Here is a 25,477-nt window from a genome sequence, read left to right on the forward strand (position 1 = left end):
ATACTGAAGCTAATACTAATTTGTTGCTGGACAGTTCATTTAGAAACAGCATTTACTGCCTATGTAGAATATAGCCACTATCATCGATAACAAGATAAGGCTAGTCCGAGAATTTCGATGCGGACAAGCCAAATATTTCCTACGATATACCGGATATGAATATACGAATTGAATTCATACCACGTTTCATGATATTCCGTTTTTTGAAAATTTCTGTAAGGCGCTCTGTCTGGACCTATGGACAGGATGAACTCAATTGTTCTTCAAGTTATATGGAAGGAATCATCACTATCAATTTTTGGAGATTGTTCGTTCCAAGTGTTTAAGTTACTTGATTTTTTCTTGAAGATGTTTATCATAACATGAACATTTGTCGGTTATGTTTTTTTGTTTTTTCGGAGTAAATTGTAAACCAATTTACAGAAAAAAAGAAGTTTCTCCAGATCCGAATAGACAAAGGATCCGAAAAATATAACTCATTTTCAGCTCAGGCGAGTTATTTGAATCATACAATGCAACGCCCACATCAACATTATTAGATTATATAAATTAATTAAACATGCTGTTAAATCACTATGCTCTGTACCGCAATTTTCATCACTTTTTCATTCTTATATATATAAACAAACCATGTAATCGTTTGCAAAATGAGTTTTTAATATTTACTATAAGCAAATGCTTATAAGATCATGATGATGGGTAAAAATAAAATATATAATAAAAAAAATAATATCAGTGGTTTTTAGTAGTAAAATATCAAGACAATCACTACATACGGGAATAATTGCCATAATGACATTATTTACTGATTATGTTGGTGATTGTGTCGCAGTTTTTGAAGTTTACGAAAACTTTAACTATGTATGCATATATCCATTGGCAAATTTTTGAATATCAGAAAGAAGCAGAACATAACGAGGTATTTATTGTCCTTGAGTATTACACTTTTCAGCCAACTCTACAATTTGAGTAGATGCTTTCTAAGTATACTCTTGACAAATTGTCAATGTTGAAATAACAAGATAATTATACTGACTTACAATTTCTTTCTACTATTCAAATATCTCTTTTGATATCACATTTGAAAAAATTTCAGTCGAATCAGGCGAGTTAAATAGCAATTTGTTATATCTGTAATATGTGAATTGAAATTCCGTGGAAGTTTTGAAAAAGCACAAAGCTTAATTTTTTGGCACTTTTTACATTTTATCAGTCGAGGCAGCTGGATTATCAACTCCTGTTCTTGACGGAAGATCGTCCTCTATACTGTCGGTAATTTTAAATCTTGAATTTGGCTTCATCATCATTTGGAGTTTCCTGAGCAAAATAAAAAATAAACAAAGTTACATTTAATGTTCAGCATCCAATTTTCTGTTACTTAACGACATTTACTACTAGGATAGGCGTAATTCAGTGGGCATAATGAATTGAACGTGGCCTTGGAATGTGTTCTCTTCAACAGATGACCACATATTACTGCGGATTGCATTAAATTGTAGGACAGCTGTTTTGAACGCCAACAGCATTAGTTAAAATAGCATGTGTATAGTATTCTATAATTTTAATTTTATTTTCCTCTGAATTTAAATTATGCATAAATAGACGTCAATTTTATTACTTACGTATATTTATATATTCCAACTGAGAGTGCAATAAAAACGCCTACTACTGCTACTCCGAGAACTACTCCTGTCACAATTGCTACAACATTTGGTCCGTCGTCAGGCTGTGACATGAAAATGCATTAATTGTCTACTTCAAATCGTGATCAATTTTTTATTTCCAAATATTCTTTTGCAAACTGATGCTGTTCGGTATTATTGCCAGGTGTTATATTTAGATTGAATACTTTTAATGTATTATAAATGTAAATTGAGTGCATGAAATACATTATTAAAATTGTGAGAAATATAACATGCTTTATTACCCTGCTGTATAGATTGTATTCCTGATATAATAAATATACCAGGGGAAGTTCCTCTACAATATGATTTGATATGTCTGTATCAGTTCTTTATATATATGGACAAGCGAGGATTGCACAACTTTGGTAGACGATTTTTCTATATACTGTGTCAACGCATTTCCATATTCTTATTAATTTGCGAGTATTTTTCATATACCTTTTTATCGCTGCAAGATTTTCCATCCTCGTTTAATTTTTGGTTTTCTCCGCACGCACACATATAGCTTCCTGGCGTGTTTGTACATCTTACCATACATCCACCGTTATTCGTTCCACATTCATTTATATCTGCGAATATTTTAGACAACGGTCATGCAACAAAATAGAATATATATATACTGAAGTCATGATATCAGTTAAACTGCCTACTACTTTGACGTCATGTTATTTATTTTCTTTTTGTACCTAAAATCTTTATTTACCTACCGTTGCACTGTGGTGGATTTCTGTTGTATTGTCCAGAACTCATGCAATCTACTTCTTCCGATCCTTGTAGTTGATACCCTTTGTTACACATATATGTTACTGTGTTGGAATCACACAAAGACCAAACTCCGTTTGTAATATCCCTTGGTTTTCCGCAATTACCGACTGTTGTAAAATATATTGGAAAATATGTAAGAAGTTATCATTACAAATAACAAGACATAAATTTGCTCTTTCTGTGATAAATTTAAAGCCCTCGTAATCATATTGAAGATGGAAATGAACCTGCGATCTGAATAATTTGCTGGATGGTGGGTTTACAGTTTGCATGAAAAACTAATTGAATAAATCTGCAGTTTTTGCATAAACATCAATTAACGAACATTTGCGGAATTTGGGGTTTGAGAACTGGAAGAAATTGAGTGTTTAAAATACCTATTGCATAAGATAATTTTTTCTCAAAATAATTTATAATATAGATATCATTGTACTCTCAATTCTCACTTTGATTAGTTTCTCTCCAAGGTTCGAGGTTTAGTGGCCTGAGCGTATTACAATCCACAAAATCTCTCGGAAAAGTTGCAACTCGAAATGCATCTAGTTGTACTTTCTTTAGGCCGGTGTTCGCACAAATAACGTGAGCAAGTCTCACATTTTCGAGCGCGTTCCTCTGTAAAATGGAATGAAGATACCCGAAACTGTGAAATCACTATATATTAATTAATGACTTTAAAAAAATAAATGAATCAGCCCCACACTACACACCTGAGCTTGTGTATGGACTCCATTGTTCAGATAAAAGAAGCGATCTCCATCTCTTTGGTATTTAAACTGTTTTGCCAATAAACACATAAATATTGGACCAACTCTTGATCCTTCTATAAGGTCTTCAACCAATCCAGCAAGCCAAAGATCTATGTTTCTAAACACGAAAAGAGTCGAACCATTCACCATTATGTATAGAAATAATTTGCACTTGATTCAGATTAAAAATATTATATATCCTATTCAGTTCGGAAACATATATTTTATAACGAATACATAACCAAGGTTACACACTTAATCTGGAAGATCGATATATAAAATATTCAATGAGATACCAGCGTAAATAAGACGACGCAGTTCTTGAAGCGTGTAGTTCACTAATAAACTTTTGTCTTATAAACAAATGCAAAAAAACGGCATAAACGAACAACAATTTTAACATAACCTTTTATGGTGAGTTGGTCACCGAATATATATTATTTTTTCGAAGTTTTAGGGTTATCGTTGTGGGTATTTTTATAAATAGGAAATTATTTCAATACTTTTCAAAGTTTTTTAACATTATGATGAACACGATAAAGTTTTTCTGTTAAACGTTTATTAAAACTTCAATGGTGTTTCGGATGGAGTCTCTCTCGCCAGCTCGCTAGACCATGACATTCTGCCAACGAGCACTTACTGCTCGTATTTTCCCGCGTGGGATGGTTTTTAACTGACTAAGTTAGCACCACTATGGAACTCGTCATGTGTATATTCTACAACTGCGCTTCCAACAAAATTCACGAAAATTCAATTCTGTAGAAAGTCAAAAGCATTTCTATGTCTAGTACAGGGTTCTCCAACTCAAAATAGGTAGCGGGCCACTTTTTAAACTTTATTGGCTACGCGGGCCGCAAACTAGGTACAAAATCGATACACAAAAAATAACGAAAGTGATGTTTTTGGTTAAAATTACACTTGAATTAACTTTAACCTAACGAGACATGAAACATTGCGCTGGTTTGCTAGTCTTAAGACATCATGCAAATGCTCGTCCGTTAGTCGTGTGCGAAAGGCTGATTTGTTAACTTTTATTGTTGAAAAAATGATGTTTCTTCACAAGCCATTAAAATACACTCTTTAAAATATCAACGAAAGGACGCGACGATTTTGCACTCATCTTACTTATGGCATAGCTGGCTTCACAAGTTTTAATTATGTATGAGAAAAAAAATTTCTGTTTCATCAGTGAAAATTTTAATTGCGATACCTTTTCGTGACGAATTGTTTCAGTATAGAACAGTATTTTTCCCTGTGTAATGAGTCGTAATGTTGTCGGATGTTGTATTCCTTTCGAACAACACAGCATATGGGCCCTCTCTTAAAATATTCTGTGCTCTTCCGCACATTTACGCTTTTTGGACATTGCGCATGGGTTTACTACTTTATGAAAGACGATTTGCGCTATGTGCTTTAACTGCACATTATGCAGAATTAATGATTGATAACTGCATACTTCAATGATCTGGTCGAAACTTGTTTATTTCATCATAATAAAATTGCAGAATGAAATTATTGAATCTCAATTTTATTATTACAATGGGCGTTTCCCCGGCCTTTGAACCCTGAAAGGTTGTCCCTAATCAAGGCTGAATGTGAGAGTGTTTTAGAGAGTTGTCGCTTACAAACTGGCTCACATGTTCAACCTACCATTTTTATGCAAAACAATAAAACACGTGCCATTTTAGGCTAAGTATATCGCAGCGTTTGCGGTATCAATTTTGGATTATTGTAATTAAACTAAAGGTCCACAGAAGTCACAGTGATAATTAAGTCAGTTGATTTTCAACTAATTTTTGGAAATAACTAAAAACTGAAAAGTAATACGCAAAACTACCAAAAGTGGCAACGATGTTTACAATCACGCTTGATATATGTTTGAGCGAAAGAAGTGTCAGAGCCGGGCATAAATTCCAATTGTTACGTTATTGTTAACTTATTGCCGATTTGTAACTGTTACGGATATAAACAAGGAAATCACTGCACGGGGAAACATCCACAGATAAAAATAGGAACGTGGTAAAGTAGAATAACAGAGAGAAATTTCACTTCTTACGGTTTGTCGGACAGGACTCTTGATGTTAAGAAATAACACGATAAAACTTACTCATAGTTGACATCGTGCTATTTTAGTTTCATTGGGGAAAAATCTCCAACCATGACGGGGGCCGCAAAAAATTGCCTCGCCGGTCGCATGTGGCCCGCGGGCCGCGTGTTAAAGAACCCTGGTCTAGTAGTCCTTATATATTCATATTTTCTTCCAGTTTTGTAAATTTGAAGACAATTGTGAACAGCAGTTATACACATCATTTGCAGCTACTTTTGAATACTAATCTACACAAACCCTGGATGACCGTATAATTCCTCCAACTTTCTTCTAACTCCCTCGTCTTTTATTTCATTCATCACCTCGCTGAAATTACCCACTCTTGACATGTTACAAAATTCACGCCAGTCGTTGTACAATGGTAAAGCATGGTCTCGTCCTCTTTGTAAGTTGAGAGAAGAAAGATCGAGCGCCACCTTGAAAAATGTAAAAAAAATTTACAAAGTTACACAATTACTTGCAAAAAAAATTGAAATTCAAAACTAGTGAGAAAATAATCAAAATACAATATATGTTTTTTCGCGTGTTGAAAATACAACAATATACCTTGTTTTGAAGTTGAAACAACTTTTCTCTGAGTTCCTCGTGCATGATTTGCGTTGGAGTTGCAAGTTTTGCCGGTTTTCCTATTAGACCTGAATAATGTATGTAATGTAATGTATTTGTATGTAACATTTACACAGTATAGAATCTTAACTTTTTCTCTGTATTCAATCATTCGAAATGGTTCTGAAGAACTTAGCCAGCCCTAAATGTTGGGGTAGGGGTCAATTTTTGTATAATGGGTTAATACGACGCTCACTCGTGCCTTTTGCTCTGAACAGATTCCGATAAAATTAGCCGCTCGCTGATATCTAACAATATCTTGAAGAATCGCTCTACAGATGTAGCCTACTTCGCTGTCGGAGTTATCCGAGGCATATAAGCGTACAGTTTCTTCTATCTCGTTTGGATCATTGGCTTAAACCTTAAGGGATTATTGATAGCAAGCAAGGAAAAGTCCAGTTTTCAGTGGATCGTTCAAGAATGGAGCAGACTTTATGTCTTGCTGAAAATACCGCAAAATTGCATTTAAAAAAGAAAGAAATGAAAACAATGGGGGGGGGGGGGGGATGCCATGGCCCCTAAAGCCCCCGATAAACTACACATAACGTCTGCTTGTGACTATGACTCTGTGAATTTACCTCTGAATATTGGATCAAATCCACCTTCGCGTATGATTCTCCATGGTGAAAAGAAAGCTTTATGAAGAAAAATATTTTTATATCTCTGATGTTCTTGATAACTTTCATTCAGTCTTCGGAACATCGGTGCAATAGTGACATGGCCAAATCGAAACGCCGCTGTAGCAAAAACATTTGAAATTGACGGATTTGCAGAAGAAGAATACCCGTTATAGTTTCCCATCATTTGTACACCTCTCGCTCCAATGACCTTTGGAATGTATTCCCTGAAAGGAGGTCATGTTGCCATTAAACCTTGATAAGCTATTTAAATTTTCATTCATTTCGCCATTTCACTTCACATTTTCACTAGTAGTAAGTTGCCCCTTCTTTACGGAACGGGGTTCTAGTGAACCGCATGATTGCGTCATCGCGTCTTTGTTACGTAACTAATGACTTATAATCCTATTTTTGTTACCACTAACTTCCAAGCGACTGAAAAAATTTATGTGACGAGAAATAGCATTTTGTAAGTTACCTGTATTGGACGACTTGATGTAGAGAACCAACAATTTTTCTGGCTTCTTGATAGAGTTTTTCTTCGTGCCAGTGGGGGTTAATCGTTTTTAGGGCGCGGGCAAGTCTGTTATGTTCTCTAAGCCATAATGTATGTAATCCTGAAAGAGTCAGATGCTCGGATACCCTGTTAGTGAAACAATGAATACACGGTAAAAGATACTCTATCATTTCGCGATGTCCAAAATAAGCAACCAATAGCAAACTCAATTTTGTATAAACAATTGGCAGCCTAGATTTCGATTTCATTTTTCTTGAGAAAATTAAAATGTGCTGTTTATGTCTAAAACACGCATATGAGTAACCATTAGAGTAGTAATTACAAAGCACGTATTATAAAGACAAAAAGTAAGGCCAAGAGCAAAACGGCAAAAATAATAGACAACCTTCCATCTCCTGCATGAAAACAGGGAATTTTCTCTCCGCTTGCATCCGAAGGGTCTTGAACACATGGGTTATTTGGATTGAAAGGTAGATATTCTCTGCCATTGTCTATATTAATAACAAAATTTTTAATTGTTTATCAGTGCTATAGCAAAATTAAATTGGGGTTGCAATATATCGAATAGCATTATTCCGGACAATTTTTTATATAATCACTTTGACGAAGGTGATATATATTTTTAGGTGGAAAGCGTCTCCAATTCTTTAATACTTGTGATACATTCTAGCGTCCTGATTTTCAGATTAAATTGCTGGTTCAATTCGTTTATTTTATATCTTATATCAAGCAAAAAATCTCGATTGAGGGAGATTATTCAATATCTAATGTCGTACTGTATAGTCAACCCTCGCCATTTTGAGTGTTGAAACAAGTAATTTAAGGTCAGACCTCACGTAATCAGTATTAGATTACATAGACATAACCAGGAAAACGGTCATACGGCAATCCTAATCTATAGCAGTGGTATTATTTATTAGGTTCCCTGACGGAATTCGACGTCAAATATTTAGGCATTTGTGTGTCTGTTACACGTGTCAAATAAAAGCGTATTTTTTAGCAAAGCTGCCAAATTTTTTAATAAAGATCTCCCTACAATTCTACATGATCTCACTACAAAGCCAAAAACTCACCTTTAAATTTGTCGTTTACCAACATGAGACCTCCTCCCGTTTTCCGATCTCTTAAAGATTCTGCCATAGCTTCGGTGCTTCCATAAACCTTTAGTAATGTTAAATACGATTACAAAAATTTTTGTGTGAGAAAAATTTTCAAATAAATTTGTAACTTGTAATGAAACTGTAATAAAACATGAATAATGCCTATTTTTTTTTTTATCTTTTGAACCACTGGCAACGACTCCAATTTTATTTTTTAAGTGCTTAATTTTTAATAATTTCGAATTTGTTTAAGCTTCATTTTTTATAATACATGATTTTAGGAGTACGGTTACATCGAAGTAAAAAAATCTCACAGTGCTTGCATCTACGAACGATGTTACAGCATTGATTTGTTCTCGTGGCAACAACCCGTTGAAAAATCCAGAAGTTTCCCCAGTACCGCACACTGCTGCAGATCTGAAAAATGGCATGCATCGCGCGCTTCGAATTCTTTGGTCATCACCTGGGATCTGTATGTCAAAAGTTGTTTGTGAGTACATTTACTATTAATTATAAGTTTATATCTGGTGGTTAGCTGTGGTAAGGTACCGACAGTTTACTGCGACAGATTACATACCCGTACTAGGTAGCCTACTACTTCGTTTTGGTCTTTATGTCCATATATTTGAACATCGCTTTCTTGCCATAAATATACTCACCATTATGGGGAAACACGGAGGCGAGTTTGTGCACGTCGTTTTGCAGTCGGTTAACCCTTGAAATGTGGATGTACTGAGGCTTTGTGGCGTCAAGTCGAAGTCATGATCGATGTATTGCCCCCATACAACAAGCATGTGAGAGTAAAGGCTGTCGTCTGTAATGTATTGTAATATGAAAAAAAATTAATACCGCTCCAATGTTTATAAAAAGAAAAATATAAAGTTCTACCACGGGGGTGTATAACCTAAATCGAAACAATCTTCATTTTAATATGAATACCATAACAAAATGCTCATTTAAAACCTTGCATCACCTCGTTGTCATCATAATATCGGGTTGTATTTTTACTAACGTAAATCAGGGCACAACTTTATAACGATATCGGTTTAATTATTCAGTGACAAATTGAAGAACAATAGTGTGCTTGAATTTTCAAGTAATAACGTGATAAATAGTTTGATTCGAAAGAGCAAATAGGGTCGTAATTTAAATGACATAAACCAAAAATGATTGAATTGAAATTTCAAATTGAGCATGAGCTAACGCACAAATATAAATACGCTAATGTGAAGCACCAGAAGGTCCCGCTGGAATCGGAAAACCCAAGAAGCGGGACATTCAAACTGAAAATATGGGTAAAACCAAAGAATCCAAGATAACATGAAAATAAGCCCATAAGATACACTTTATTATTCAAGCAAAATTGAGAAAAATTAGCCTCGTATAGTCAGGCGAAAATTCCCCCCAATAATAATAATATCGAAAACAACAAAATTCAAACAAGAGGCAAATTGCAACAGCATTAAAATAAACTATATTGAACTAAAATGTTTGAATCACAACTCACCAGTCACATTTGTATTGGCGGTGTGCATAATGTCGTTGGATAATTTTCTGACCATTGGCAACTTGAAACCATTTCTTCGTCGCTCTGTATCCCAACCCATAGGGAGATTAAAATTGTTCTCATATTGTGATGGAAGCCACCTTTCGAATGGATTGTTTGACGCCCCCCAGTGGCGCATGTTCAGATTATTGCATTCTCCGTTAATAGTTCTGAAATATTTGTGGTTAGATATCATTAAAACCTTATGAAACACGCGGAACCAAGCAAAAATCTTCTTGACGTGACTTATATTTTCGAAAAACTTTAGTAAAAAAGAAAATATGACTCACCTATATTTATTAGCCTGGCACGTACGGGGACATTCTTTTAGCTTTTTATTACCTTTGCATCCCGCAAATCTGGCGAGTTCTTGTAATGTTTCAGACGATAAAACATCAGTCGCATTCACTCGCCTCTTCACCCTAGAATCCATCAACGTTTTCCAAATTAAAATAAAATTATAATAGAGCAAAAAGAATTGAGTTGAAAAAATATGACTTATATATATATATAAAAAAAAAATTTGAGAAATTCACATCGACCATTGGCGGAAAAAAAATAAGATGGCGGAAATTCAAAATTTTGCTCTGAACCGATTCGAATAGTTTACTATTTGGTTCGGAATGTACAGCCCTATGGAAACAAATTACTTTGGCTGCCTATTCAAACAATTAATACTGAATTTGACGTGAGATTGACTGCTGTGCGGTTGTAAAAACCAGCAAGTCATAGACAGTAGCTGAGTGAAAAAATAACCGTACGTAAGAGAAAACAAATTAGTCAAGTTGTTAATGACATTTTAGCATTCTTCATATATTCACTTACCGACTATTTTGGAGTTTATCATGAACAAAGTTGACTGTTGTTTCAAAAACGTCTGCAGCACGAGCTATTTCGAAAGATTCTGGCGTTGGCGGTCTTTTGAAAAATTCAAACAAATCCATGCTGTTTTTCCAAACATCCTATTCAAATGTATATATAAGAACAATAATAGAATCGGATTCGAATACAGATCAATCAATGCCGATTTGCAGGACTATAACTACCCTTTTTAAAGCAACGCGATATTCAGAATATTGCTTACATGATATATATATATATGATATACGGAAAATAGTGTAGAAGCAAGATCAAATGTATTACCTATAACTTATCTTCATCTATTGTCATTTAGTATGCTATGTGTTATAACTTTAACTATGGGTTAATATATTTTCGTTTCGTACGATTTTAAGAATTCATTAGTCGGTTCTTATTTCATCCTATTTATAGCAGTGTGTGAGAACTTCGAAAGCTAAATCTTATTTTGATTGAGTTATTAAGACAGAATATATATTAGTAAAACCATGAAAATGTGATTAGACGCAAATAGAGAGTTGTGTGCTATGCAGACTTCTCACCATTTTCCCACAAAAATTAGCGCAGGGTTGAACCCACGCGCGCTATGTGAGTATTTCAATCCCAACACGTTTTTATTACAGTGAACGAGGCCGAACAAAGCTCTTTGTTGGACGTATGAGGTAACTGTTATTAGAAACATCGAATTTCCTAAGCGGTGCATAAACAATTTTATTACAATTTGTCCATCACTTACGTCCCTTCCCCATCGTATTTTTGTTCTTTGAATTGCTCGATGTACTTTTTTTTTTGCCGCTTTCATGCATTCCGAGGCATATTCGTCGCCGTGTCCAAAATCTGAATGTATTCGGGTCGCTAATTAAATATTTATTTAGAAAATGCATAATTGATTTAAGTCATAAAGTGGAAACCAAGTATATTGGCTCTATATTTAGCAAATGAATATTTAGCTATTCAGGATAATAGCTTAGTTTGCATATTAGGATACTATTGACGAGTTTCAGTTTTCAATTGATACCTACCTGATTCAATACTTCCCGGTGTGACGTAATAAAAAGCATCAATTAACAAAGCAGATACAAAAAATGAAGAATAACGCATGGTAGTTGATATCGTCCAAATACGTGGACAAATGTTCCTATCTGGTTGTTAATACTGCAATTGGTACACACGAGATAAAATAAATTTGTTATTTAATCAATACAATTAAATGGAAAATAACTATATACTAAAAACATGTTCTGTTTATCAGGAAATAATTTCATTTGTCTTCTAGGAATTGATGCGGCTAATTATTATGTCTGTAGGTTTTGTTAGTCAAACTTCCAACATTTCAGTTTTATTAGAGTAACATTAAAATTGATTATGCCAAGTATAGTCCATCCACAGAGAAATGGGTAAATATAGCAACAGAAATATATTGAAAATAATACAAAAAATAACATTGCGTATTCAAAGTATAAAATGATTTCAACCAAAGGTTAGCGCGCAACTAGAATTAACCTTTCACGGACGCTCCCAGCAACACGGAGTGCCAGTGCACGGAGTCGTCTTTTTTGTAGTTGTTAAAACGCGCGAATCCTGGGCACACCAGGTAGGTGGCTTGGCGTATTTATTGTTTCCCTCAAATAACATATTATATAGTTCGAATCTTTGTTATTATTATCTGTTAGACTATTTCAATGGTGCCGCTGCTCGATAACCTATCTTGGTTTTTCGCGGCTCCCCTCGCCCTGAAACGCATTTTTCATGATGAAAAAATAAATTACTAATTAGTAGTGCACCCGTACCGGTACTTCAGTACCGTCGAAGGACCAGATATCGTTTAAAACTAGTCTATAGTGTTCTACAGGGGTTCTCAAACTTTTGGCGTTGCGGAGACCTTGAAAAGGTTGACTATTATTCACGGAGCCCCAAAATAAACGTTAAAATTGTTACTTTCCGATTAATATTCCTGAGTAAGTTAAACGTACTTTACTCAATTTAAATACTAAACCCTTTTAATAGGGTTAATACAAGTCATAAATAAATCTAAATTTCAAAGATAAATTGTATATACTAAAGCTGTAAATTTGACACATGACAAACATATTAATAAATTAGGCGTTGAATCTTTTCCCCTCTTGACATTTTTGAAAGACTTAAAAGGTTGCTAATAACGTGCGCGATTGCATTTTGTTACAATCGCCGATTGTTTTCGTCAGCATGGCGTGTTTTTAAACCTCAAACATCTTTACGCCGGTGTTTATTCTCACTAAATCAAAAATTTCCTCCGGCATATACATGTATTGTTCCACAATGACGACGATAATTGCTTTTTCGTTCTCGTGGGGAATTATAAGTTCAATGTGAAAAACATGTCACCATATTATAATCATCGGCGACGAAATGCTAAAAATAATAGTTAATAAAGAGGTAAATCCGCAATTCAAATTTCTTGATTAAAAAGCGGCATTCTAAAATATTAGAACTAAAACTTAAAATGGAAGATAACACTATACGTTTTGTTTCAGCAGACTCACGTCAGAATAAAATTTTTCCACTCTAAAACTACCGACGGAGAACAAATCAAGTTTAACAAATCCCAAGATCGCAAAAATACGACTCCAATTTATTTATAGTTGGCAGTTTATGTTATTTTAGAATAGTATTCTTTCATTTTAGTATTTTACGCAACAGAAATCTCGTTATCCGTTTTTTTTTGAATCGCCAAGAATGTTGCGCATAAATTTCCGATTCCAAATTTGAACCTCCTCCCTCTTAACAATCCTGGCTGCGCTCCTGCTTATAAATAATGTCATTTTTCAAGTCCGCCATTTTGCCATATTTCGAGGCTATATTGTTGTCAAATTTTATCAAAGCTGTTATTGCTTCTAGGAACAGTTTTAAATTAGCCAAGTCAGTATTTTGAAAAGTAATCGAATAGCTCGCGGAGCCCCTGGGTTTCTCTCGCGGAGCCCTGGGGCTCCGTACGGAGCACTTTGAGAACCTATGCCTAAAACACTGACATATTCAAACCTACTTTAGTACCGTGTCCTCAGATCATCTACCGTCTAGGACTCTGGACACATGCAAACACAAAGCAAAATCGCAGCGCCCCCTCAAAAAGTTGTTTTCACGCTCCGTTGATTTGTATGAGAGTTGATAATTCTGTGTATCTAAGTTGGTATTCCGTGGTGGAAGTGATCATCACGTCTCGAGTAGTCGATCGCGTCTGAAGTTGAGTGAATTTAATAATACCCCAAAATTTTGCCATGAAACAGTTTCATGCAGCGCCTGTTGTGTCTTAAAACAGAACGAATACATGCGCAAAATACGATATACACAATACACATACGGTATTCAAGTCTGGTCAAGCTCGATAGAGCATATTATTACAAAACAAATAAAAGGGTCGCCGCTGCCAAAGTTTCGAAATGAACTTGCCGAATACCGTGTGTCTTGACCGAAAACGATCCTACAATAACTTCTGCAGTATGCGAAAGTTATTGTCTCACTTCAAGAGTAGTGTATTCGCAACGATAGCATTGGCATCAGCATGCCCAATTTTCTTCTAATTCCAAGCGAGCGAGGAATTGAACTTGGAGGAAATTGTAAATAGGATACTGAAGTTTTAGGAGTCATGTAACATCTATGGTTTTAGAATATTTTTTTTTATCGCTGTTCAGGTTATATGGATACTTAACAAGGTTTTTGAGGAATTTTCAACACTAACGACTAAAAATTAGACAGGCATCAGATCTGAATTGTATGATTCGCATAAATCTCAAATAGATGATGATAATTTACTCCGGGTACAGTCACATAATCAGATGGAACATAAAAAATATCCTTTTTTGTGGCGATTTCATAAAAAAATGCGCCCACATGGCCAAGCTTATTGGCAGCGGTGGAATTTTTTAAATGCGTGTGTACAGTTATTTACATATTCAGAACTCATTCGATTTCATGTATATATGACTTTATTCCCGTTCAGTCGATCGCGAGCTATTTTGTAGATTTTAGTCGATTGTGGTCGAAAGCAGGTTGGCCCCCCCTGGTGTAGACTGATCACATCTGGGACAGCGAACTAGACAACTATCAACTAAATTATACGAAGCACACCGCATTTTAGATGACTCAGTGCTATAATACTTTCCCCATCTGCGTTAAATTGTAACGTGCATTTCCTGGCGCAATCAGCGACTGTTTTTTGTGTCCGTTGACAACACCGCTTTTATAGAATACAGACCATAAACCACACAAAAGATGACAGATTCAGGAAGCTATATTCTATTTGTCGTAAAGTAAACATATATAATTCAACAATATTAATTTCGTGTTTTATCAATAGAAATAAAAAATTGAAAAATGTTTCCTTAAATAATACATATAAATAGAAGTCATGCCAGCTGGAAAATTTTACAAAACTATTCATCACTGTTCAATTATTTCCAATGACTTATTATGAAATGATTCTGTGGCTAAAATTTTTTGTCGTAAAAGCAATTTCTGAAAAGAAAATCAGTAGGTTATTTATTAAATACGAATTCTTCATCATTATTACTTGCATGCCATATTTTTATAAATTATGGTCAGATTAGAAGTTCATTTTTTGAACCCTACCCTTTGTGCGATCTAGATTCTAATTAATTTATTATTGTGACTAAGACAAATTATTTGGGTGTCGCCAGGTAAAATAGATTTATTTTGATGCACCGATGAAAAGTGTTGTTCGTTCAAAAGTAATGAAAAAGGAAATTATACCTCGTGAGCGGCTAACCACAACATATATTTATAGAAATTCATGATGGATACTCAAATTATTATGAAGCTCATTAATAAACTGTCTGATGTTTTGTCAAGTCATGGAAGCTTGACAATTATTTTCAATTTTAATGCTAGACTGAATATGTATTCTATTATACAATTCGGGCATAAAGGTCGTACGACTTTTAAACGAGTGTTGGTTTGAGTTATATCTGCAATCCATTCGCAGATGTAGACATTTTATAAATACAATTCCTCCTTTAGAAAGAACGCCCAGGATTAGACATAGTCATATAGACAGCCAGTTGTCCGTTGTATTATCTGAAGGTAAGTGCCAAATTTTAATGAAATATTTTGCTGGGGATGTATACACTCTTACGAAAATAATATAAAGTCAGAAAATTTGAAAATAAGGCTTGTGAAGATAAGATATTCAGATGAAAAAAACTAGTGTTTAATATTCTATAACATAATTTACTAGTAGAGGACTACATATATTTTTGCGTAATATATTTTAAGGTTGATAACCCTAGATTGAATAAATTGGTGCAAATATAATTCTATTTACTGAGTCGTAATTAATTTCCAAACCTTTCTCAACGACATAGAATGTAGAAATATCTAAAATTACAACTTTGTCCGAGCGTGAATGGATACTTCCCCGATCTTGAATTCAGAAAATTCTTCCTATACTTCAGCATTGCAAAATTTTGGTTTCCCATTTTGAAATTTTTTAGCGATTTGGCTTTTTCAAAGTATATCACTCGTTGGTAACCTTCATTTTGATTTAACCCCGGAAGATAATGCTTATGAATACATATTACGCGCGACTATCCGTCACCGACATGCTATTTAGGGGTGCGGAGAAATGATAAGGTGGGGTCACTATTTATTGCTGGCAGACTGTATTGAAGACAATAGGATGTGTATTTAAACTTTTGTCATATAATCATAACAATATTGAGTTATTTCTTTCATGTTTTTGACAGTAAACAAGTCGTACGTACTAGCAAACTCAGTTTTGTTAAAATTTTGAATCTTTTGGACAAAGCTCGCGCCAACAAAAATACCCAAGCCACATCTCAGCATATTAAAAAAAAAAATAGTAATTATTTAGCTAGAGTTAACGTGAGAGCTAGGAATGCATATTCAAATCCTTCCTATCCCTAACTAATAACTAATTTATTTTTTGAAACGTGGCGGGGGTGTTTTTTTCAAATCACGTATTTGCATTAGTGGCGAGGGCTTTGTACATAAAATTCACACATTCAATTAAACTTTATAATATAGCTCCTCAAATAAAATGCACCAGGTTTTTTCTATTTTATATAATATATGCTACATATTATACTACTCCAAGACTGTTGCCCACATTATATTCCCTGCCATGGGAACGTGTTGCCAAATTGTCCTGCTCGCCCCACTAACTTCAAATATATCTTCCTTTGTTTCATTCTGAAATATCTCTCTCAACAAACATGTGCAATAAATCTGTCTTAAGCAGGCTTCAGCACGATCTGTGGGTGCCTATAAAATCGTATCCTGAGATATATGAACTAGTTTTAATTGAGAGAATTTCTGACAACAGACTGTTTGATGATTCTCATTTTTGCGTACGATACGGCCATTTTTATTTTACCGTGCGGATTTGCGACAACAATTCGAAAAAGGGAAAGATGATGTTCCCGTTTTATTAAGTCCTTTTGAGTCCGAACGCTTGACCACGAAATCTCATCGCTTACCCACTGTCACCAGTTCTTAGTCTGTTATTCAAATTTAGAACAGACACAAAATCAGTATTATAGGATGTTACATGTCACTTGACCTGAATTGCCTTAATATTTTTACATTTACCTGTGCCAGTAGATAATCTCTTCCAATGCCAAGCATGATAAATATATGGAAGTACCCTGCATATTCCAGTTTTAAATATACGGTGATATTATCAGTTTAACTTTCATTCATTAATTTTTGACGTCATAAAGACCATCCTTAAAATTACAACACTTGGAATGCAAGTTGGATTAGTGCTTTTAGATATTAGTTTTCAAGTGGTAATTGATAGGATGTGTAATTGACCAAGAAGTGGCATTTTTATTGGACAATGTTGAATTTCTTCTATTGTCTCGGGATGACAACAAAGATAATGATATACAAACGATAATACTCTATTCATCTAGTTGTAATAATATTTACAGGACGCTTAACTCATTCAAATATGTATTAGAAGAGGAGCGTGGCGTAGATCCTCGAGGTCTTTAATTATTTTGAATTGGCGATGGCCGAAGTGTTTTGATATTACATTATCACTGCAAGTTTTCTGTTGCTTTTTCGTTGTTGAAAGCAATTAACGGTCATAAACACCAAAATAACTTTCAAATTCTCCGTTTTTTGTATCCAAAATGAAAACATTTTCTATGTTAAAACATCATGCCTGTGTTCACTTTCAACGTAACTTCCGAATAAGATCAATTGTTTATATTACTTTGTGTGATATATATACTTTTAATGGTACTCCCGTAGTGTGTTTACCAGGTTAGGCCATAATTTTCTTCCGAATTTCCTTCTATTAGTTCTATTACGAGTTCGGGGACTGTATGTGTTAGCCAAGTGAATACATCCCCTGCCGGTAGGTTTCAGTCCTCTCACACAACTTGATGTAAAATAGACGAACAAAATTAGTTACCTCGAAATTGGTACACATACTTCTGGAGCCCTCTTAACTGATCTATTATTCAATTATAGTATAATCAATGTACCAGAATCTTGAGATTTTTCCCAAATGTAAGCTACATCTTTGAGAAAAAATTATTGCAAAGCAAGAACTATCTCCATACACTTGCTAAATTAAGATTGTAATACAAATTGTAAATCTAACCGCATCAAGAGAGGAACCAACCCTATAATAAGATCGAGATTAGAACGTAAATGTGGAATGTTGGAATAAACCAATTGTTTCTTTTCTACACGCGACAAGTTTCACATTGTTGATTTATATTATTATAAAAAGGTCTGTCAAAAGGAGACACAGAACTTTACTGTTGATGAATAATTTTGCGCATTCTTCAATCGCTCAGTAGGCTACACCTTGTGTCTATATACCCTGTACCGGTAGTTCTCAAACTTTCATAATTAGTGGTCTCTTTCAAAGACTCTCAGCACCTCCGATCTCCTATAAAATACCTAGTTTTGGTTATAATTTGTTTCCATCAGGTATTCCATGCACCGCTTTTAATAACAAAACCACATGAAATGAATAGAATAAATACCCTGCAGCCAAAGAATTGAACGATTCACAGTTATCGCGAATGTTCCACAGGCCCCAGGTACCCACCACGTGGCACGTTAGAAGGGGCCGAGGGTCCACTCTGAAAAGCACTGCATGATGACATGATTTCAGAAGGTATTCATTAAGTTGCTACTTATGTATGCCACTATTTCGAGGTTACAAACGATTACCAGACGTTGTCCATTTTGAATTCACTACTAACATTTGTATAGGTGGTTTGAATCGAATAACAAAAAGTTTATTTTGAAATTTAAAAGTTCCATATGGAATATACAAACATCATGGCTGAGAAACCTTTACCCGCGAGAAAAAACAATAAAACGTCGAACTCATCAGAAAATGGTCACATCGAAAGACAAAACATACAATTGAAATCATTAGGGAACGCTATCACTTAAGAAAACGTCGTATTCGGCGTGAAAATTGATCTACTTGAAATCGTCAAAGTAAACATACCTTTGAAATCAAATATTCTGATATAAGCGGTAAACCAAATTGTGATTGTTGTCTCATGTACCGTTGGAAAATTGTCGAGTAACGAATAAACATTTCGTGTCATTCTCAAGTACCTGAGAAAATTCATCAAAACAAAGTATTTTCAATTTTAGGAAGTGCATCACTAATATGGAAGTTAAAATTATCGCATCAATTGTACTGTACATGTCAACTCAGAAAACTCCCGAAGAAAATGCGAATAATCACTTCCACCACTCAATAATTTGAGTTAAATCTCAATTTCCAGCTAAAGGGACGATTTTCATTTGTACTCTAACTAGAACAACTTATTCACGCCTTTGGTAAAGTGACAAAAACAACAAAAACTATTCCCGTCTACGTTTGCTTGACAAATGGGAAATTAAGTGTTTGACGCATAAAACCTTCCACATCAAAAACAACCTTTCCCCATTGAGTTGTCACGTAACCGTTTCATGAATTTCAAAAGCATATATACTTATTTTTGGTGAAAAAATGATAAATCAATCAAAACGACTTTACTCTCATAAAGATAATAGAATAGACTAGGAAATCTTCTTGTCGGCGTCTTCTATTTAAGCATTATGTTGTAAAAAAACGGACAGCTAGAGTGAAAGAAAAGCACAAAACAAACAAATAAAAATATATTTAGCAGAAATGAAATTTGGAGGAATTATTGAAACTACCTATCCTTTTCAATATAACCCGAGGAGGTTGGGCACATCGCAGTTTGAGTAAAAGATTACTCAATAATTTTCACGTTCACACATCTGACAATCTGCGTGAAGCTCTTACTCTCGTGCGGATCGGAATATTTGAATACCTTGCAATAATCGTCTTCGTAGGATTCATCGTTTGGATCAGCACGGCTCTACATTTCAGTATTCGATTGTATATAAAAGGGGTGGCGAACCTGCTTTCGACTAAAATCGTCAAAATAGCTCGCGATCGACTGATCGATAACAAGGTCATACACACAAACAAATGAGTACTGAATATGCAGATAACTGCACATATATACGCATACAACAAATTCCACCGCTGCCAATGAACTAGGCTCTGTGTGCGCATTTTTTAATGAAATCGCCACATGAAATTTGCATTTTTTATGTTCCATTTAATTTGATTATGTAACTGTACTCCGAGTAAACTTTCATTATTTATTTGAGATTTATTCGAATCATACAATTCACATATAAGTGTTGAAAATTCCTCAAAAAATCTTGCCTAGTATCCATATTATCTGGACAGCGAAAAATAAATATTCCTAAACCATACATGTCACATGACTGCTCAAACTTCAGTATCTAAGTCCGATTCTTCGCTGGCTTGGAATTAGAAAAAATTGGGCATTCTGATGCCACTGCTACCGCTGTGAATACACTACCCTTGGGATGAGACAATAACTGTCGGATACTGCAGAAGTTATTGTAGGATCGTTTCTCAGTCAAGATACACGATATTCGGCAAGTTTATTAACCTTGGCAGCGGCGAAACTTTCATTTATTACGTAACTATATGCTCTATTGGGCTTGCTTAGACTCAAATACTGTATGTGTATGTATATCGTGTTTTGCGGATGTACAATAGGCCTACTGTATTCATCCTGTTTTCAAACACACAGCAGGCGGTGCATGAAAATGGTTCAAGGCAATTTTTTGGGGTATGTTATTAAATTAACTAACATCAGACACGATCGACCGGTCGATCGGCTTGTTGGCCACCCCTGGTAAATACTATAGCTAGGGTTACCATATTTTTTGACTTTAAAGCGGGACGCCTCCTGTAACTTTACATTTTCGATTTACTACAAAGGCCTACATTTAAGCCATCCCTGCTGTCCTTATTGACCATATTGTCATCGAGAGTTCATGCGCATATTCTCTGTCTAAATATCGGGTTGAGTTCGAAAAATATAAAGGAATTAAACGCTAATGATACAAATGATCCAAATTTAGATTTTTTTTTATGAACAGCAAAAGGAATAAAGAATAATGAAATAGTCTGCCATTTTCAAGCATTGCGAATTTATTTATTCGCCCAAGCATGCTTTTCTGTAGACAACACCTTAAAAAAAACGTTGTTCAATGTTACATTCACGTGAACATCCGAACAGGACCAATTAGAATTGATTTTACATGTGATACGTTCGCTAACAATAATATCGGGAAACAACGAAACAAACAAAATACGCATTTACCTTCAGTGTACGCTAGCGTTCACAGCAACAACAGTAACGAGAATAAGTTCGTGTATTATGCTGGATGGCTGAACGCAAAAGCGGGACTTTTGGCTGACGTGTCGGGACGGCGGGACAAGACGCAAAAAAGCGGGACTGTCCCGCCTAAAGCGGGACGTATGGTAAGCCTAAATAGCCTAATTTAAAGCAGAGTTAAAACTATGAACACCCAATTTATGTAACGATAGTTAATGGTAACGAGTCCACTTCAGGAGAATTGTGAGAAACACAGCTCGATAATCCGGGGCAGTGGGATTAGTTGCATGGACACTATTATACCTTTGGTTGCTAAATTAAATGGTTAGAGTAAATGATGTGGTAATTTTTATAGATAAATTTCAAGTGTTATGAAAAAAATGATCTTCGCGCGGAGGAACATTTGCGAGAAAGAAGTTATGAAGAATTCGGTTTAGTATTGAATTGAGGGTGGACATACCATGGGATGACCCGTTGTCATCTTTTAGTCTAAAATTCTGTATCTGAATTGTAATGCAACTTGCCAAATACAAATATGAACAAAAATATCAGCAATAAATTTTACAACACAGTGGGCGAGAAAAAACAGAGAGTGGCAAGCGCCATATAGTAAATAATATCAACTCTATATAAGTAGGACTTGGCGTTTCAAAACACTGATAAGTCGAAACGACGCTGTTCGACTTTCGAAACGGGTACTTTTACGTAGTAAACGAGAATATCGGTCAGAGACCGAAGACTTATCGATCGAAAGTTAGGGGATCCCCCAAAACACAAACTGCGGTTTTGATTCATCCGCTATGACTTTATAGCGACACCGTGTGTCAAATCACTGAAAAATTTATAACTCGCTAGTTATACGACCTAATACATCCAGAATCAATAGGCTTCTGGTCCGAGATATGATGAATGTACAGGGAAAATTTGGAATAGATTCAATCTCGCTTTCGTGAGATATCGCGTAACATACGAAACTGTCTAACAGACAGACAAACAAACAGACAAATACCTATCAACATACTTACCGATCAAGATCGACAAGTAATGAGATTCCATGATACTATAATTCAATGGTGGTGGGTAACAAAGTGTGTTATCCTAAGGTGTCGCAGTCTGCGGATAATATTCATCAGTTATAGCAACCTCAACTCCCTGAGAACAAGTCTACTCAACTGCAGGCCATACTGCTATAGTATTGAGGTCTGACTAAACAGGCAAACACGTGAAGCAATTGCGTTTTAGAGTAGATTTATGACTGCATGGCATTTAATAAGGGTAAAGTCACTACCTAATAGTTCATTTACATCAGTAGTTTTCAAACATTTTTAGTCCCAGAGCCAAATTTCAAACCTCAAAGTTATGGAGAGCCGCACACAAACAACGCAAGGTAAAATAGCAACAAACCTTAAGCGCGTATTTAAATACCAAGTCATCGTAACAACAACACACGTGTCAACTGGGGCTGGGCAAAATATTCGATTAACGAATCGATATACTATTCGAATATCCGTTACCACGTGACCTGTGCCGCTCCGCTTGGACACCGAACTCCAACTCAATCGTGAATTGTGCGAGATTATTGTAAGGCCTACAATAAGGCCTAGAAATGCCTTCATTGCCGATTTATTCAATTGCTATTTTAAATCAACATTCAGGATTCACGCAATCACAAATTTGCTATGTTTATCTATCTAATACTAAAATAACACGAACACCGTAGAAAGGCATGAGAAACTCAATTATCATTTTAATAAATATCTGCATCTCGGTTACCGTTCATTTTAAACAGGCACGGTTAATTTACAAGCGGTGATAAGTAAGATCAAATTCAAGGCAGAGGATAAAATTAATTTGGTTTTGAAATCAGGCCTTAATGTATAAATCAGCCCTTAATGTATTCAACAGCTGTCGCTGATGTAAACGAAAGGGTATACTAGTAATATGAAACTCCGATATCCGGCGACCTCTCATGCTTGCAAAAAACGGGAAAGGGCGGGAATATAGAATACCAACTTCAGGATATCGCCGCCGAAACGATCGCGGTGACAAAGACAATCATCGATTATGATGAAATTAACCACCCAGTATAAAAACGCTTTATTGCCGACTTTTCGATGTTTCTATTACTTTCCAAATGGAGTATCGACCTCCGACGTTCTGGATCCCTGTTATGTATAAAAAAAATATTCATTATTCGACTATTCGTTAAAAATTTTCAAATTATTCGACTCGAAAAAATATTCGATTTTGCCCACCCTAGACTAACAGCCATTTAATTTGGCTTTGATTTCTGATAAGTTTGTCAAAGCGGGTCGTAATCGTGGAGGATGCAAGGTGCAGTAGCTGCTTGAGATGATCGCCACATATTTCGGGACTATTGTCGATTACTGAAACAAAATTAAAATGCTCTAGAAATTAAAATAATCATTTATTTGATTTATACATAATATTCGGAAATGCGACAAAAACTGGAAATCTACAAAAGCAAGCCAATGATTACAGCCATGTTTAAAATCTTTCCAAGTTAAAAGTGTCCGAGTGGCCGCGAAAACGCTTACTGTTGCGTCACTATTGCATCTTGTGGATTATTCAACGCTACGCAAATAAACACGGGGGAATCCATTCGACTAACTAATAGACTTCCGCATTTTAATTTCAAGTTAATGATTAGTTTTTAATGAAAATTTTTCTTTGAAAGTAATTAATTTTCAAAGCATTAACAAGAGCCGCAGGAAAGGTTGTTGAGAGCCGTAGTTACATATACAAGCTTGTACCGTTTGATCATTGTTTTGTCATCAAGCAGAATCCTTTGTGAAGAGAATAACTTTCATGCTTTCAACATTTCAATTGTAGGCTCGTTAAACGAGTAGCTGTATACTAATCGTCGCGGGCCGGATTACCTTACTTCGCGGGCCGTATCTGGCCCGCAGGTTGCCTGTTGGATTTATTTACATCTCTATAACAGAGTGTGATTCTGATTCCAGTTGACAAATTAGTGCCAACCGGACGGAGACAATTGAAGACTAGACTAGCATGGTTTCGTATATTCGTACAGGTATACACACAAAACTGATTTTATTGCTTGAACATGCATCTACACATTTGCTCAAGGCACCGTATATTCAACTAATGAAAATGCTCAAATCAGACGTATTGCAACTGCTTTAAAACATGGTGCCGTTCATTCAAAAAGTCTTTTAAATTCTCTTTACTTGAAATTCGCAGGTCGATTTACGCCCACTCATTCTGGAATATACGAGAATCAATTTCAAATCTAAAAGCACGAGACTGTTTTCATATAACCTTTATCACCAACATCACAGCGTTCATCTATACGTTCGCTAACTCTACTATATTAAGCTCTACAACCCGTTTCTATGACACCCAAATTTAGAGCGTAAGATAACGCCTGTTTCAGGCGGATCAGCCTGTAATCTAGTTAGTAGTCAGTCTCTGTAGCAGGACGATTTCTGACAAATAGCATCTTCGCGATGTTAGTAAAGATTATTACCCACAAATTATAGGGTAGGTTGATCATCATGCTCCGACAGTTTTATATCCCGTCTGATCCGTAAAGTGGGCAGAAGGGTACTCCCGTAGTAGGTATACCAGGTTAGGGTTAGTTTTTAATCCGATTTTCCTCATTTTGGTTCTATTACGAGTTCGTTTGTGTTAGCCATTTGAATATACCCTCTGCCCATATGCTTCCGTCCCTTTACACAACTTGATGTAAAGTAGACAACAAAATTAGTTACCGCCATATTGATACACATACTTCTGGAGATATTTTATCATTGCCACGCGAGGTAAATCGAATTTTTTTTGCGGTTTGAAGAACGCAGAAAAATCTTAAAATGTAATCAATATTATTATAAATATTGCAAAAATCGGTTTATCCGTTTTCACATTTTATTTGGGAAGTGGTTATTCGAAAAGATACATCAATATGCATCAATTATTTGTGTTGTCATTATTCAATAACCATCATCGGTTCTTCAATTTATATTTCTAAGTGCGCCTTCTTGATACCATTGGCTGAACGGAGAATGATGCTATAACTTATCCTCCTAGTGATTATATATGAGCGCATAAAAACGAAGTCTGGACGAAAGGATACAGAAGGGCAAACGGGAATTAAAGATAAAAGCTCGGATGCGCATATTACATAATCTTAAATTTTTATTAACTTTTCTTTCTCATAGG

The 25,477-nt window shown here is 35.3% G+C and overlaps 1 protein-coding gene across 1 annotated transcript; it reads right to left on the bottom strand.

Annotated features, from left to right (window-relative positions):
* Positions 1–636: 636 nt before the first annotated feature.
* Positions 637–11,725, bottom strand: LOC120346294 (thyroid peroxidase-like). The gene is made up of 19 exons (XM_039416004.2): positions 11,570–11,725; positions 11,284–11,384; positions 10,515–10,651; positions 9,980–10,111; positions 9,651–9,859; positions 8,803–8,957; positions 8,458–8,613; positions 8,117–8,204; positions 7,429–7,534; positions 7,005–7,169; positions 6,488–6,753; positions 5,850–5,938; positions 5,541–5,719; positions 3,158–3,314; positions 2,897–3,062; positions 2,393–2,557; positions 2,124–2,254; positions 1,623–1,726; positions 637–1,317 (listed from the first exon to the last, which is right to left on the bottom strand). Exons 1-19 carry the CDS (start codon positions 11,646–11,648, stop codon positions 1,200–1,202), a joined length of 2,703 nt encoding a protein of 900 aa, XP_039271938.2. The 5' UTR covers positions 11,649–11,725; the 3' UTR covers positions 637–1,199.
* Positions 11,726–25,477: the final 13,752 nt, after the last annotated feature.

The sequence above is a fragment of the Styela clava genome, chromosome 1 (genome assembly GCF_964204865.1).
Source record: "Styela clava chromosome 1, kaStyClav1.hap1.2, whole genome shotgun sequence".
Classification (NCBI taxonomy): domain Eukaryota; kingdom Metazoa; phylum Chordata; class Ascidiacea; order Stolidobranchia; family Styelidae; genus Styela; species Styela clava.

Coding starts and splice junctions, on each gene's coding strand:
- LOC120346294 (XM_039416004.2), bottom strand. CDS start 11,648: ATGCGTTATTCTTCATTTTTTGTATCTGCTTTGTTAATTGATGCTTTT. Junction 8,614..8,802: donor CTCCGTGTTTCCCCATAATG/GTGAGTATATTT, acceptor TTTGACATACAG/ATCCCAGGTGATGACCAAAG. Junction 7,170..7,428: donor TTTCATGCAGGAGATGGAAG/GTTGTCTATTAT, acceptor TTTCACTAACAG/GGTATCCGAGCATCTGACTC.